At 31.9% G+C, this 15,488-nt stretch overlaps 1 protein-coding gene across 16 annotated transcripts in view; it reads left to right on the plus strand.

The window, feature by feature from the left end:
- The window catches only part of CNBD1 (cyclic nucleotide binding domain containing 1), a 539,688-nt gene that overhangs the window by 470,428 nt on the left and 53,772 nt on the right, over nt 1-15,488 (plus strand). For 14 of the 16 annotated variants that reach the window (XM_025433554.3, XM_025433558.3, XM_025433559.3 and 11 more), the window contains one exon: nt 535-594. In XM_025433554.3, the coding sequence (XP_025289339.3) occupies nt 535-594 (60 nt within the window). Of the gene's footprint in view, nt 1-534; nt 595-14,908; nt 15,203-15,488 lie in introns of those variants that run through there. The other 2 variants (XM_025433560.3, XR_003130387.3) reach the window with 2 other exon arrangements.

Raw genomic sequence — 15,488 nt, forward strand, 5'->3', positions numbered from 1 at the left:
GCAAATTGAACACCAATAAAAAAATGATCATATACACAGAAGAAATGGAATAATAATTTCAATGTGATGTAGCACTGCAGAAATCATGTTGAGCAAATCTTTATTTTAAAAATTTGGAACCATTCTAATTTCATCCTTCTGTTTCTTAGTTGTTTTCTAATTTATAAAATGGAAGTGTTATGAAGATAAAGAATACCTGGAAAGCCTGTGTATGTGTGTGACTTTATATGAATATAAGTTATGTATGTACTTGATAATTATCCATTATAAGCTACCAATAGAATTTTATTTCAAAACCCTGTTTGTCCTGAAAATCTGACTCTGTCTTCATATCTGATGTTTTGCTCAAATTATTCCATCTCTTTTTGTTGTGTGCCTGTTCAACATCTCTGCCATTGTTTCCTAGCTGCCCACAGTTATACATGTTCAAGGTTTGCCTTGATTTTAAATCTAGTAGTTTGAATCACAGTAGAGAATACCAAATAACTGAAAAAGTATAGCTCATTTCATCAATCTAATCTTGTTTTCTTATAGGAGGATGTCAAAAGTGAATATTTGCAAAGGGAACAAAAGAAAGATTGGAAAAATTTCAAGGTATAGTACTATATATTGCAACAAAATGTAAAATAACTAATCATTCCTTCCTTCTTGTAGCCCATATCAAATTAGTGATATCTTTTTCAGAGAGGATGAATATTAGGGAAAGTAAGTATAATAAGTTGATATTAAAGAAAACAGTTCTACTGAAAAAATTGTTGAATTTTTTATAGCTTAATATTATCTTATAAGAAACATATAAAATAAATTTGTAGTAACTCTAACTTTTCCCCCAAATTTAGAGGGAAGAATATGCATTGAATTCCAATTGTGTGCTAAGAAATTTATAAATGCTCTATCATTTAACCTCCTTAACTACAATTATTGTTTTTCTTATTTCATGGCAGAATAATCTAAGGACTTGGAGATTAAGAATTTGTTCAAATGACACAGAAAGCTAGTATAACTGCCAGTAATACAACTTAGGTTTGCCCAATTCCAGAAGCAATGAGTTATTTTTAATTTTATGGTTCTTTCCATGAGAGCTTTAGCATGAAGTTGGCAAGTGAGGATAAAACTATCTTTATTTTGTAATATATATGCCAAAAGAAAAATTAGTGACTATGGTGATTTTCACACTGCTATGGAATTAATCTCAATTTTTGGCACTTGAAAATTTGACTTCCAGAGTCATTATTATTATCACCATCATCATCACCACTATCCCCACCATCACTTATCCAACAGTGAGTGAAACCCTTTAAGTATCTCATTTGTGTTACTCTTTGAGTTTAGAAACAAACAAAAAGGATAACTCTGGAGACTATGGGACAGCTAAGACACATAATCGCCAATATTCATATATTGAAAATTTTAAAATACAATGTAAGGAAATAAAGACAAATGTTACATTTTAAGGTAACAAACTGTCTTTATTTTTCTGGCTAACATGATGATTAATATGGTATGAGACACCACATAATTAATAGAAAATAAAAATAACAGGCAGAAATTTTAAATAGGGCATTTTATTTTAAAAAAATCCCAGTGCTGTGTAATTTAATCTCTTTTTAACTTATTTTATTTAAATTCAATTATTAACATTTAGTGTATTATTGGTTTTAGATGTAGAGTTCAGTAATTTCTCAGTTGCATATAACATCCAGTGCTCCTCACATCACGTGCCCTCCTGATTGCCCATCATCCAGTTACCCCACCCCTCCTAATTTAATCTCTTTAACTACAATTATTGTTTTTCTTAAATTATGGAAATAAATAAATAGAAACAATGTTATAGATTTTCAAGCAGCTCAATATTAGGCTCTGACTCTAGGATACCATAGGTAAACACTGCACGACTATTATGTGACCTTAAGCCCAATTATGTATTTCTCCTTTATATTGTAGGCAAGTAGGGTAGGATGGGAACACTGACCCATTCAGTAAGAACAAGTATGTCAGAAAAACTTTCCAAATATTTATTTCTATTAAGAGAACAGTGAAACAAAGAATGGGATGAATTCCCACATCAAAACACTACTTCCTATAGCCATCTGCAATGATGAAGGCTTTGGCAGAGTGACAGTTTGCTCTTGCCTTGAAAAATCTCCTGTTTGTGTTCTTGATAAGTTAGCTCTTATGAGTTTGTCCATATTATCAGTTAGTGAGCACTGGTTTAGCTCTCACCAAGATTTGCATTGTTCCAAATATTATAACTTACTAAAGATTAAATATTTTTCCTTTTAACTTCAGGTTCTTTTCATAATAAAATCTGATCATTTCTTTAATCCTATACCCCAAAATAAATAAATATTTAATACTTGCCCATTATTCCCTTAAGAAATCCAAATCTGTTTTTAAAAATTTGCATGTGATTTTTTAAGAACTTTGCCTCTATCAAAATCTTCTGCCCTAGTGAATTTATTTCAATTCCCTAAAAGGCCATTCTCTGTATTGTCTGAAACACCTTCACCCTTACTGATTTGTAACTGATTATTGTCAGTTTCTTCACTAGATTGTAGTTTCAAGAAGGGAGAGATATTGAAAAGCATGATGCCTATTACCCGATGAAAACTCAACAATTATGAAGAATGAATGAATAACAAACATGTACCAGAGAAGCTATTCTTTCTTTAATGATTCCCTGTGGTCAAACACTCTTTGGCCACATATTTAGTAAATGATTCATGGACTTCTAGTTGGATGTATAAGACTCACAGATTTATTAAAGTTATTGCAGGAACAATTTATCCACAAAGCAATCCACAGAGTTGTACCTGAAGTTTGTTGCTCTTGTCCCAGATTCTAAAATCTAGATTGTCTGCCAACTATGCAAATGTATCTGCAACAGGAATTCTTGTTTAAAAATGTCCTGTTACCTATCATTTGATTATTGGTCCTACCAGGATGTCTGTTCTCAGCCAAGGAATTGTCATGGAACTCAACCTGGATTTCCTTTCTTCCTGTAATGTATATAGCAAAGAATCCTGAAACACCCAATCATTTTTTTTTTTAAATTTCATGAGAGTGAACACATCAGATTTCATAGTCGATAGGTATTACACATACACTAATAAGGGATTGTGAGCTTTCTAGGCCAGCAGCCACAAGAAGTATGGGTGTTCTATAGAAATTTTCTGATCGAAAATAAAATATAGATATTTTCTGATTCATAAAAACTGGAACTAAAAATCAATTGGAAAGAGGATGGAAAAATACATTGTTGCACACAAGGGTGTGTTAATCAGGGCTTAACAAACTACTCCCCTCTCCCCAAACAAAACAGACCAAATCAATAACCTTTGACTTGTAACATTTGCCAGTTTTCATGGTGTAGATATCCCCATCATTGCCAATTTCAAGTCCCCAATGTGATGTCACTATAAGTACAGTTGGGAGAGATGCACGCAATTGGCTCTCGTGGAATATGAACTGGCCCCAGAAAACTAGTGGTTCTTGGTGTCTGTGAGATTATGCATTTATACAAACCTGATTTAACAACTAGGCCAAGAAAAAAAATGTGGCTTTTAATTTTAAAATTTACAGAGAATAATGGAAGAGATGAGGAAATAGGGAGCCATTCCACCAAAACTGGTTGGAGGGCTGGAATCAGGAAGGATGAGGTAGCCCCTTAACACTATAATGGAAGACTAAGTAAGAAGTAAAAATTTGAGGGGAAATAATCATTTTTCAGTATTAACTAACAACCAAAAAAAAATTCTGGATTTGCCATATATTCTTTCTGGTTCTCTCTGTTAACTTTTTAACAAAAAATGTTTAGCATCAGGGCTTATTTATATTGTTCATTTTGACAATATATTCCAGGCAGACAATATGCCACTTGATATCCCTGCCATTCAGGTGTATAGTTAAACGTCTTCACTATTCTTAGCAAATTTGAACTCCTCCAACAAGCATTCAGCTTTTTGTGCTTAATTTTCCCTCCCAGTAGTTTCTCCCTTCTGACCATTCTATTCAGTTTAGTTTTCTTACTCTTCTAGCACAAATTCTATTTTGGCTTTGTTTTTGTGTTTTCCTCTCCCTCTTCTTAAACAGATTAAGATTCTGGTCCTCCTTCAGTCACAACACCCACCACTCTCAATTAGACATTCCTGACTGCCCCTATCTCCATAAAAAAGACCGGTAGTCTTTTTTTATGGTCTGTAATTTACAGTTATATACTTGGCTATATACTGAACTATTATTTCCTAAATGTTTTCTACATGTGTCTCCTTCTCTTTTTTTAAAGTATATTTTAAGGTACTTGCAAATAGATACCATTCAAAGCAGAATAGTGTTAGACACATAAGGAAACTTAATATTAACTGAAATATAGAACTGGAAAGAGTAGTTTGATTAATAAACACTTTTCTAATGCCTGTATCAGATTTTATTTTCATACTCTAAAATATTTTAATCCCTTTAATGGTTTTAACTAAAAAATGACATTAAAATAATAGTTGCAATCTATATATTTCACTCAAATTTATTCTCTGGTACTTATTTTTGTTTTTGCTTTTTAGTTCATCTATTCATTTGGAATAAAATAATTTTATTTTTTGTAGTTTCAAGTTTTTATTTAAATTCCAGTTAATAAATGGAATACAATAATTTTAAAAATTATGAATCAGAGTGAAATTGTGAGTCAGAATAGAAATCCATTTTAACATAAAAAATAACTGAAGCAAATAGAAACACTGCAAAAAATTTAAATGAAATCACATTTCAAAATATCTGAAGTAATCACTCTATATTAATTTTAAAACCTTATTTAGAAACTTTTAATGTTAATATGTTAAATAAAAATGCAAATTATGGACTCAGCTCTGGTCTATAATTATAATTTTCATAGGTTAAGTGGTTTTATGAAGTTTGCAAAAGAGGTCCATGGTCAGAGACTGATAGACTAATTTTAATCGACATATTAAATGATTAAGGTTTGTTAGTTTTTAAAGTTTATTTTAATTAGTCTTTATACCTCAACATCTTGAGTTAATCTAAGAATATTAACTGCTTATTACTTCAGAGAAAAGTAAAACTGACACATATACTGCATGCATATCTCCAAATTGTGCTGAAAAAGCACAGCTCAAAAAAACAACAAAAAATAACTCCACTAAAATACTCACAGAAAAAAAAAAAAATTCTTACTCTCCTAGGTTATAGCCAATACAAATTATTTCTTGTTCTGAAATCCAGAGCCAAAAACACATAATTCCATGAGGCAAAAAAAAAAAAAAACAAAAAAAACAAAAAAAAAAAACAATTTAAAGTAAATATAAATGTCCAAATGCACTAGCTACATATATATTTTTTTATTGTTGACACATGTTTAAATCAGCATTCATACCTGTTCTTTGGCACTAATAATCATGCCTCTACTATATCCCTTCAAGTGAAATTAAATACCACTTAGTCATCTCTTCTTTAGGCCATATTTGATTAGTTCCCTCAGTTCCTCTCATAAATTCTATTTTCCTTTTTTTAAGATTGTTTTTTTGCTCTCTTCTGGACCCTCAATGATTAACATAAGACCACTAAATTAAATTTCACTTCTTATGCTTAAGTCTGTATGTACCAAGTTATTATATTAATTGACCTGATGCCTCAGGCTAGTCTTCATGAAATGGAATATATTATTGAGAAGTAAAAATCTTTTTCTCATTCTGCCAGCTATTGGTTGATCTTTTTGTCCTAAAATTCATATTTGCTTATCTTCCCATTGGGATTAGTATGACAAGAAATATTAATTATTAATCTGTAACATGTATCTACAGGTTTTAAATGGAGACGTCAAGCTTTTTTCTTTTTCTTTTCTATTTTTTTCATCTCTCTCACTCCCATTTCTCTTTGAGAACATTGTCTCATTATTTGAAATTCTCTTGTTTATGTAGTCTAGATTTTAAGTACCTTGAAGATAAGGTCTCTTGTTTACAGATATGTGTCCAGAACTAAGTACAGACATGATACATAGACCTTCAGTAAGCATTAGTTAAATGATAAAAGTGAATGAATATCGGGATGTCTGGGTGGCTCAGTGGTTGAGCGTCTACTTTCTGCTCATGATATGATCACAGGGTGCTGGGATTGAGTCCCACATCGGGCTCCCCGCAGGAGGCCTGCTTTTCCCTCTACCTGTATCTCTGCCTCTCTGTGTGTCTCTTATGAATAAATAAATAAAAATCTTTACAAAACAAAGAATAAATATCCAGATAATTCTAACAACTCATTATCTTCTGAAATGTAAAAAAATAAGAAGAAAATAATCAATTTGCTAATATTTATTGAGCACTACTGTGTGACTGGCTAAGTAATTGGGAATTAATGTAAATGAAATTGTCCCTGCTTTTATGGACCATCTGGAGCTCTAAAGGAAGATACAAAAATTACAGAAACAAAGACACAAATAAGTATTCACATAATAATGTGAGAAGTTTTCTAAAGGATTCTGTAAAGAAAAAAAATTGGCATGTGAAATAAGATAAGTTTATTTAACAATTTTTCCTTTAACTTATCTGAATTTGCTTTACTATCTTAAGACTAAAAGCCAAAATCCTTAGTTATATTGAGATAATTTGTAATTTTTGATGCCATTCTGTTTAGCACTTTTGATAATCCTTATTTCTTTTTTTAATTTAATTTAATTTGTGTGAGTGTACATATATATCAAGCTCAATAAATTTTTTGTAGGGACAATTAACCATATAAGCTCTACCTGTAGAAAAATAATCCTAGATCTCAGATTCATCTATTTTTCTATCAGATTAAAACATCTTTCAAATCTGGGGTACCTGGGTGGCTCAGTCAGTTAAATGACTGACTCTTGATCTTGGCTCAGGTCTCTATCTCGTGAGCCCAACACTGGGCCTCACACATGGAGCCTACTTAAAAAATAAATCTTTCAATTCAATAGTTTAAGATTTACTTACCAAGAGCTAACTATATATGACATACCTTTCTAGTTTTAATTGTTACTTTGTTATTTTGGAACAGTTAAATGTGGAAGTTGTTCGCTATTATGAGGCCTTTGCTTTCAAAGCTGAGAATTTGTTTTAGATTTCAATATAGGATGTGGAATTCATGCAGTAGTTAACATAATTCAAAGTATTGTAAAGGAAGCAGTTATAATTCCTTATTTTTCTCTTTTCTATGGAAAAGAGTGAAATAATATTTAATGTTAATTATGTGCAACATATATTGTAATGTCTTATCTTGTATATACACAGTTTTGTGATTCTTTCTTTAATGTAAAACCTCAGGCAATATCCATGACTCTTAATATAAAGATACACATATTTCTTCAGACCAATTATAATTCAAAGGTCGTTTAAAATGGTGGCTAATGACATAGCATCTGTCTAAATTGTACATAGGCCAATAGCAAATATTATATTCAAAGGCCTAGTGTCCATTTATCAGTGGTAGGAGAATGAAAAATTCAGGGATGAGATTCACAACACTAGGACAGAACAGCTAAATCAGTTACAGGTAGAGAGGCACTTCATATAAAATGGAGAGCATGTCATTATCATAAGTCCGAAAAGAGAAGCCAGGTTTTCAAGCCCTGATGAGAAAAAAGATTTAAAGTCCACGTAGGAAGATATTTTGGCATTTCTTATTTGGTTGTTTGTTTTTTATTTAGAAATCCAACCCAAATATAGAGTAGGAGAGAAAAATTGACAGATGATATATCTCTATCTATCTATCTATCTATCTATCTATCATCTATCTATCTATCTATTATGCTGGATTCTGTACAGAGACGGCAAGCAGTCCAAAAGTGGATTCTCCTGATAGGCACACCTTTCAGTTTATAATTCAAGATGTATACCTTCAAGCAAAAAGTAGGAAAGGAATTTGGTCTCTGAAACCCACAATAATTTCTCCGGTACCATAAGGGACAAGTAGGTCCACAAAATAGCACCAACAGAGTATTCACATCAACAACAAAAGGACTTTCTCATCTCATCCCCATGGTGTACTAAGATACCCATGTAACCAATAAAAGTCACAAGGTTTGTAGGTACCACTTTATAAAGTCAGGATTATGTATGGACTGGTAATTACAGCAGGAGATGTAGTTTTCTGGGTAGTTTTTTGTTTCAAATTTATTGAGGTGTAATTGACATGTAAAATTTAAGATATTAAATTAAGATATTTAAAGTGTATAACATGCTGATATATGTTTATATTGTGAAAGAATTCCTTTATCTAGTTAATTAACACACCTATCCCTTCACATATTTATCTTCTTGTGTGTGTAAGAGAGAACATTTAAGCTCTACTCTTAAGAATTTTTCAATTCTACAATACAGTGTTGTCAACTATAGTGACCATGTTATATATTCATCCTCAGAACTAATTCATCTTACAGCCAAAAGTTTGTGCCCTTTGACCAAGTTCCCTGTCTTTCTCCCACCCTGCAAGTAACCACTTATCTATTGTCTGTTTCTATCAATTTGATTTTTTTTTTTTTTTAGATTTCACATATAAGTGATATCATACAAGATTTACCTTCTTCTGTCTGGCTTATCTCACCTTGCTTAATGCCCTTGAATTCTATCCATGTTGTCACAATGGCAGGATGTCTTTCTCTCTCATGGCTGAATGATATTCCACATTTATCTGTTGGTGGATGGTTAAGTTGTTTCCACATCTTGGCTATTATGAATAATACTGACGTGAATGTGGGAGCACATATATCCCTTTGATATCTTGTTTTCATTTTCTTTGGATATATACCCAGAAGTGGGATTGCCAATCATGTGGCAGTTCTGTTTTTAATTTTCTGAGGAACCCCTATATTGTTTTCTAGAATGGCTGAACCAATTCATATCCCCACCAAGAACACCTAAACATTCCTTTTGCTCTGGATCCTTGCTAACATTTGTTAAACCTTGTCTTTTTAATGATAATAATTCTAACAGCTGTGTGGTTTATATTCATTGAGGTTTTGATTTATATTCCTAATGATTAGCAATATTGAGCATCTTTTCATATAGCTCTTGGCCATTTGTAGATCTTCTCTGGAAAAACATCTATTCAGGTCCTCTGCTCATTTTTTAAATCAGATTTTTTTTGCTAGTCTTTATAATTTTGGATATTAACTCCCTATCAGATATATGATTTGCAAAGAAATAAAAGGCATCTAAATTGGAAAAGTAAAACTGCCTCTAGTTGCAGATAACATAATATATACAGAAAACCCAAAAGACTCCACCAAAACACTGTTAGAGGTAATAAACAAATTCAGTAAATTTGTAGGATATAAAATCAATGTACAAAAATCAGTCTCATGTGTGTACACTAATAATGAAGTATCAGAGAAATATATTAAGAAAACAATGTCAATTTCAATTGCATCAAAAGAAATAAAATACCTAGAAATAAATTTAACCAAGGAAGTGAAAAGTCTGTACACTGAAAATTGTAAAACATTGATGAAAAATTACAGAAGACACAAATAAATGGAATGATATTCCTGCACATATATTTGAAGAATTAATATTTTTAAAATGTCTGTGTTACCCAAAGCAATCTACAAATTCAGTGCAATCCTTATCAAAATTCCAATAGCATTTTTCACACAAACAGAACAATCTTAAAATATATATGGAATCAGAAAAGACCCAAATAGCCAAAGCAATCTTTGGAAGGAAGAACAAAGTAGGAGCATCTCATTTTCTGATTTCATACTGTATTACAAAGTGATAGTAATCAAAAGAGTATTGTATTTGCATAAATACGGACACGTAGATCAAAAGAACAGAATAGAGAGCTCAGAAATAAGCCTGCATGTATGTCATCAATTAATTTATGACAAAGGAGCCAATAAAATACAATGAGGAAAGTAGGCAAGGACAAGCTTTACAATAAATGGTGTTGAGAAAAGTAGACAGCCATATGCAAAGAGCAATGAAACTGGACCACTGTCTTATACCAGATGCAAAAATCAACCCAGAATAAAGACTTGAACATAAGACCTGAAATCATGGGGATCCCTGGGTAGCGCAGCAGTTTAGCACCTGCCTTTGGCCCAGGGCGCGATCCTGGAGACCCGGGATTGAATCCCACGTCGGGCTCCCGGTGCATGGAGCCTGCTTCTCCCTCTGCCTTTGTCTCTGCCTCTCTCTCTCTCTCTCTCTAAAAATTTAAAAGACCTGAAATCATGAAAGACCTAGAAGAAAGGATAGATGGTACACTCCTTGACACCAATCTACTCAATGATTTTTTTGGATTTGACAACAAAAGCCAAGGCAACGAAAGCAAAATAAACAAGTGGGCCTATATTCAAGTAAAAAGCTTCTGTACAACAAAGAAAACCATCAACAAAATGAAAAGGAAAAAAAAAGAAAAGAATAAAAGAAAAGAAAGAAAAGAAAAGAAAAAAAGAAAAGAAAAGAAAAAAAAGAAAAAGAAGAAAAGAAAAGAAAAAAGAAAGAAAAGAAAAGAAAGAAAAAAGAAATAAAAGAAAAGGAAAAGAAAAGAAAAGAAAAAGAAAAGAAAAGAAAAGAAAAGAAAAGAAAAGAAAAGAAAAGAAAAAGAAAAGAAAAGAAAAGAAAAGAAAAAAAAAAGAAAAGAAAAGAAAAGAAAAGAAAAGAAAAGAAAAAAGAAAAGAAAAGAAAAGAAAAGAAAAGAAAAGAAAAGAAAAGAAAAGAAAAGGCAACCTGCAGAATGGGAGAAGATATTTGCAAATCCAGTAAGTTTCATAACAAAACTTTGTTATGCAAGGAGAAGTGTATGAGGGATTCATAAACATTTATTAAAGAACATATGTGGGATACCTAGGTGGCCCAGTTAATTGAGCCTCTGATTCTTGATTTTGGCTCAGGTTGTGATTGGGATCGTGAGATCTGGCCCCACGTGGGGCTCCATCCTCTGCATGGAGACAGTTTGGGATTATCGCTCACTCTCCCTCTGCTTCTTCTCCATCTCCGCCTGCCCCACTCTGTCTCTCTTAAATATATAATCGAATCTTTTTAAAAAATTATATGTATTTTTACATAATCATATATAGGGCACACACATAGCCATAATATTGTGCATATATTTGTGTTTTAATTTTGCCCTGAGCTCTATGCACTTAATATATTTGCTTCATGTGTTTTGAAGATAAAAAACATAAGCCAAATTTGTAAATAAACTAAGTTCCTGAAGAAAAAAATCATTTACCCTCTGATGACCACTGATTTTCTCCATCTAGGTTTACATGAACTTAATATTATTCTTGAGAATTCAAACCCATCAATTGCTTTGCTCTCCTACACTTGCCCATATTTATCTGTAGGTGAAACTAGCTGTCATAGCTGGACTACTTTTCTGATCCTGAGCTTGACCATTTCTCAACTGCTGGTTTTGATAAAAGACATAATCATCTGGGAAATATAAATGCAGTTTCTGGAGAGAGCTGAGTCCTTCTGAGAATGATTGCCTGGTGGGCCAAGTTCTGTCATCCAGACCTGACAGGCAGTTCACACTGGAATACGTGTTTAAGGGTGTGGGAATATGCAGACAGATTTTATCCTTTGTGTTTAACTTGGCAGTCTTTGTCTTCACTGCTCACTGCATTGCTTTGTAACAATGACAACTTCTTACATGATTCACATGACTAGGTTTTTAATAGAAAACCTGCTGGTTTTCATAAGATTTGGGAAGATAAGGATGGATAGGGAGGCTGTTCTAAAGTTTTCGTCCATTTCAAACCAAGCAATAAATTTAAAAAGCTCTATGTCCAATGTGAATCGCAAATGAAGAAGTGCTGAAATGTGTTCAAAACAATTTCTAGTGCAATAGAAAAAAAAATACAAGCACTGTAATATCAGCTTCTGCATTTTATCTTTTAACTCCCCAGAATTTCTCTTTTTAATTTACTGTCCACTAAACTTATTAATTTCAAGTCCTTTCTCAGCTTGTTGCCAAGCATGGTTATGTTATTCAGATAAAAATACTGTAAGAGAGAATCAGGTTCTGATACATGCTACAACATAGATGAAGCTTAAAGACGTTCTGCTAATTGAAGTAAGCTAGATACAAAAGGATATCAGTATTGTCTGATTTCCACCTAAATGACATGCCTTAAATAGCCAGATTTTATCTTACACTCGTAGCGACAGAAGGTAGGAAAATGGTTACATGGGGCTTGAGGGTAAGCAGAATGGGAAGTGTTGTGCAGAATTTCAGTTTGAGATGATACAAAAGTATTGGGGATGGACAGTGGTGATGGTACAACAATGTGAATCTACTTAATGCCTTTGAACTGTACACTTAAGAGAGTTAATATGGTAAATATTAGTATATTTTACCACATGGAGGAAAAAGAGAGCGAATAAAGGCATAAAACGAAAACACTCTAGACCATATGCTAATCCTCTAATTTTCAAGAAAGAAAAATTTTCTTATTTACCCATCTTCTCTGTCTTGATAATTAAAACTTACTGCCCTTAATTGAATAAGTAGTAATACCCTAAATTACCAAGTCTAACGTAACTGCAACAATAAATCAACATAACCTACTTTGAGTAGTGGTTTCAGCTCAGGTCATGATCTCAGGTTCATGATATAGAGCCCAGAGTCAGGATCCATCCATGCTAAGTGTGGGGTCCAGTTGGGATTCTCTCTTTCCCTCTCTGTCTGCCCCTGCCCCTGCTCACACATACTCGCTTCCTCTCAAATAAATAAATAAATAAATAAATAAATAAAATATTTAAAAAAGAAAATATGGCAATATAGATAAAAGATAACTAGCAAACATAAAGCAGTTGGACACTGATTTCCTTGAAAATATCATATCTGTTGGTATCTGCTTCCAGCAGCAAAGAATCTGATTTATAGTCTTTGTATTTATATATTTCTGTGACATTCTGCTATTCTTTTGGCCAATGCTTTTCTTCCTTTTTACTTTTTAGTCATTATTCATTATTTAATCATTATTCATATATTTAGTCATCAGATCATAAGTTTGTGAGGTTTTTTAAAAACTTTTTAATTAAATGAGATAGTGGTATATTTAGTACTTTCATTTTTGTAGTAAAAAAAAAAAGAAGAAGAAGAGTGAGTTGGATTCAAATCTGGGCTTTACCACTTTTGAGCTGTATGATTCAGAAGTTTTATTAACATCTCTAAGCTTGAATTTGGGATTTCTCAACCTGTGGAACACTGGTTCCTTATGTCCCATTTGTTCAGATCTCAACGAAACAATTTATGTGACAATATATATTTTTTATTTTTTATAAATCTATATATAGTCCTGATTGTTACTTTCAATGTTAGTAGAAAAATTAATACAAATAGATCTTGAACAATTTGGATCATACTTTTAATTATCTGTTTACTGCCCTGAGATTCATTCTCTGTTTCTAATTAGTACTGTCTTATGAGAAAAATTATCCAAGTTTTAAGAAAAAGAAAATTAATGACTTTAATATGTAATTTTTTTCTTTGTACCAATTGAATGGAAAATAACCATGGGATGTTAAATGAAGAAAAAGCTTTTTAGTCCTCCACAAGAAGAAATGTGGTATAAAAATTAAATATGCTGCACACAAGAGTATAAGCATCTGAACTAAAAACAAACACATAAAGTTTTGCTACAATAGATACCATATTTAATTTCTGAGGCCTGATAGAATTTCAGCTTAACTGTATGGTCTTTCAAATTAGATTATTGTCAATTTGAATATTATCGACTGTACAGTTGTTTTATGGACATTTGTTTTAATAGTTACAAAACATTTATGTTCCAACAATTAAATCTTTATCATTATATATATATTTAAATAACATGTTATGTAATTATTCATATCGGCCCTGGACATCAACTAGAATGTTTTAATAAATGGTGCCTTAGTGTCCTCATTTAAAAATCAACCAAATAACTTCCTATCTTTCAAGGTTGCTGTGAGAGTTAAATTAGACATGGTAGGCAATCAACATAAACTCATTCCCTTTATTTATTTATAAATATCACTTACTCCCTATGGCTTTTATTTCATTCTCTGTTTTCATAAGTCAATATGAACAAAACCAAATGTAGAATGAGATGTTATTAAATTATTAATGCTGTGCTCCAGTTAGGCTAAATTTTGGCATGGTACAAATGACCCACAAGCCCTCAGTGACTTTTAGCAACAAAGATTCTATTTCTCACCCACTTGCCCAGCATAGGTTGACTGCATATCTGCATTTTGCTGGGACTCAAAAGGTTGCTCTGAAATGAAGAAAAAAAAGGTACCATGTGGGAAAGAGTGGCTCCTGAAACTTCTCCTTGGAAATGATACACCTCATGTTTTCTCTCACTATATTGACCAAAGCAAGTTACACAGCCACCTCTGCCATCATTGGGGCAGAGAAGTCTAAGCCCCTTCTAAGGAGGGACACTACAGAGAATTATTCACATGGGGAGGTTCTAAAGAGAGGTATCAAATATGTGCATGATAATACAAGCTATTCCAGTTATTATAAGAGTTTATTATCTTGGAAAATGGTAATAATCAGGCAAATCATTCCTTGCTATCTGCCTTATAGCAGTAACAGGAAGACAAACTAAATGATATATACAAAGAATTTAAGGATCCCACAGTGGGGACAAAAGACATGCTTTATAAATTAAAAGTAATAATTTCTTCTCAAATTCTTTTTTTAAATTTTAAAAAAAATAATGAGCTTCATTGGAAATAATTTATAGATATGTATGTTGACTTTATTTAATAGAAAATTATGTATAAATTAGATTTTTAGATTTTGCTTAAGTGAAAATTCTGCCTTTAAAGTTTTAAAAGAGATTTTCTCTGAAATTTGTAACGTGCATTTTGTTAGAAGTTTCAAAGTTTAGGGATTATAAGATTAATTACTTTTAATAATCTTTTCTTTCTAGGATAAAACAATGAAAAACTCCTTGTATTATAATGGAATTATTCCAGGCTTTGGAAAATGGAACCATTACAGGATCAGCATTCCTAGAAATCTCAAGGATACTCTAGTCAGTTACTAAAGATACCAACTCATAAGAAGCTGGAGATTTCTGCATGGATTATTAATTTTTTTGTTATTCATTTGAAAATCTCTATAATGGCCTACTCAATTACCTTATAATTCTATTTCTTTGCAGACCAGCTTCCTGCAGACCAGCTTCCTATTCATATAAATAAATTCCTATCAATACATTTTAGATTAGACAACTGAATTTCCTTTCTATTCTTTTTTTGTATTGGGTTTCTCTTTATTAGGGTTTTATATCATAAAAGGAGTTTAAAATATCTTCCATAACAATTTTTAGAAGATCAGAAATTTTTAAATAATATTTCTGACATCTAAATCCCAATTAGCATATTTAAATTAAATATCATGCCTTGGCTCATTAAATTAGGTGTAAAAATGAAACAAAAGAAGGAAGCTTATTTTTGCTTTTCAAAACCTATGAAACAATAGTTTTATTACCATTTTAAACTCATTTT

The sequence above is a fragment of the Canis lupus genome, chromosome 29, assembly GCF_003254725.2.
Source record: "Canis lupus dingo isolate Sandy chromosome 29, ASM325472v2, whole genome shotgun sequence".
Lineage (NCBI taxonomy): Eukaryota > Metazoa > Chordata > Mammalia > Carnivora > Canidae > Canis > Canis lupus.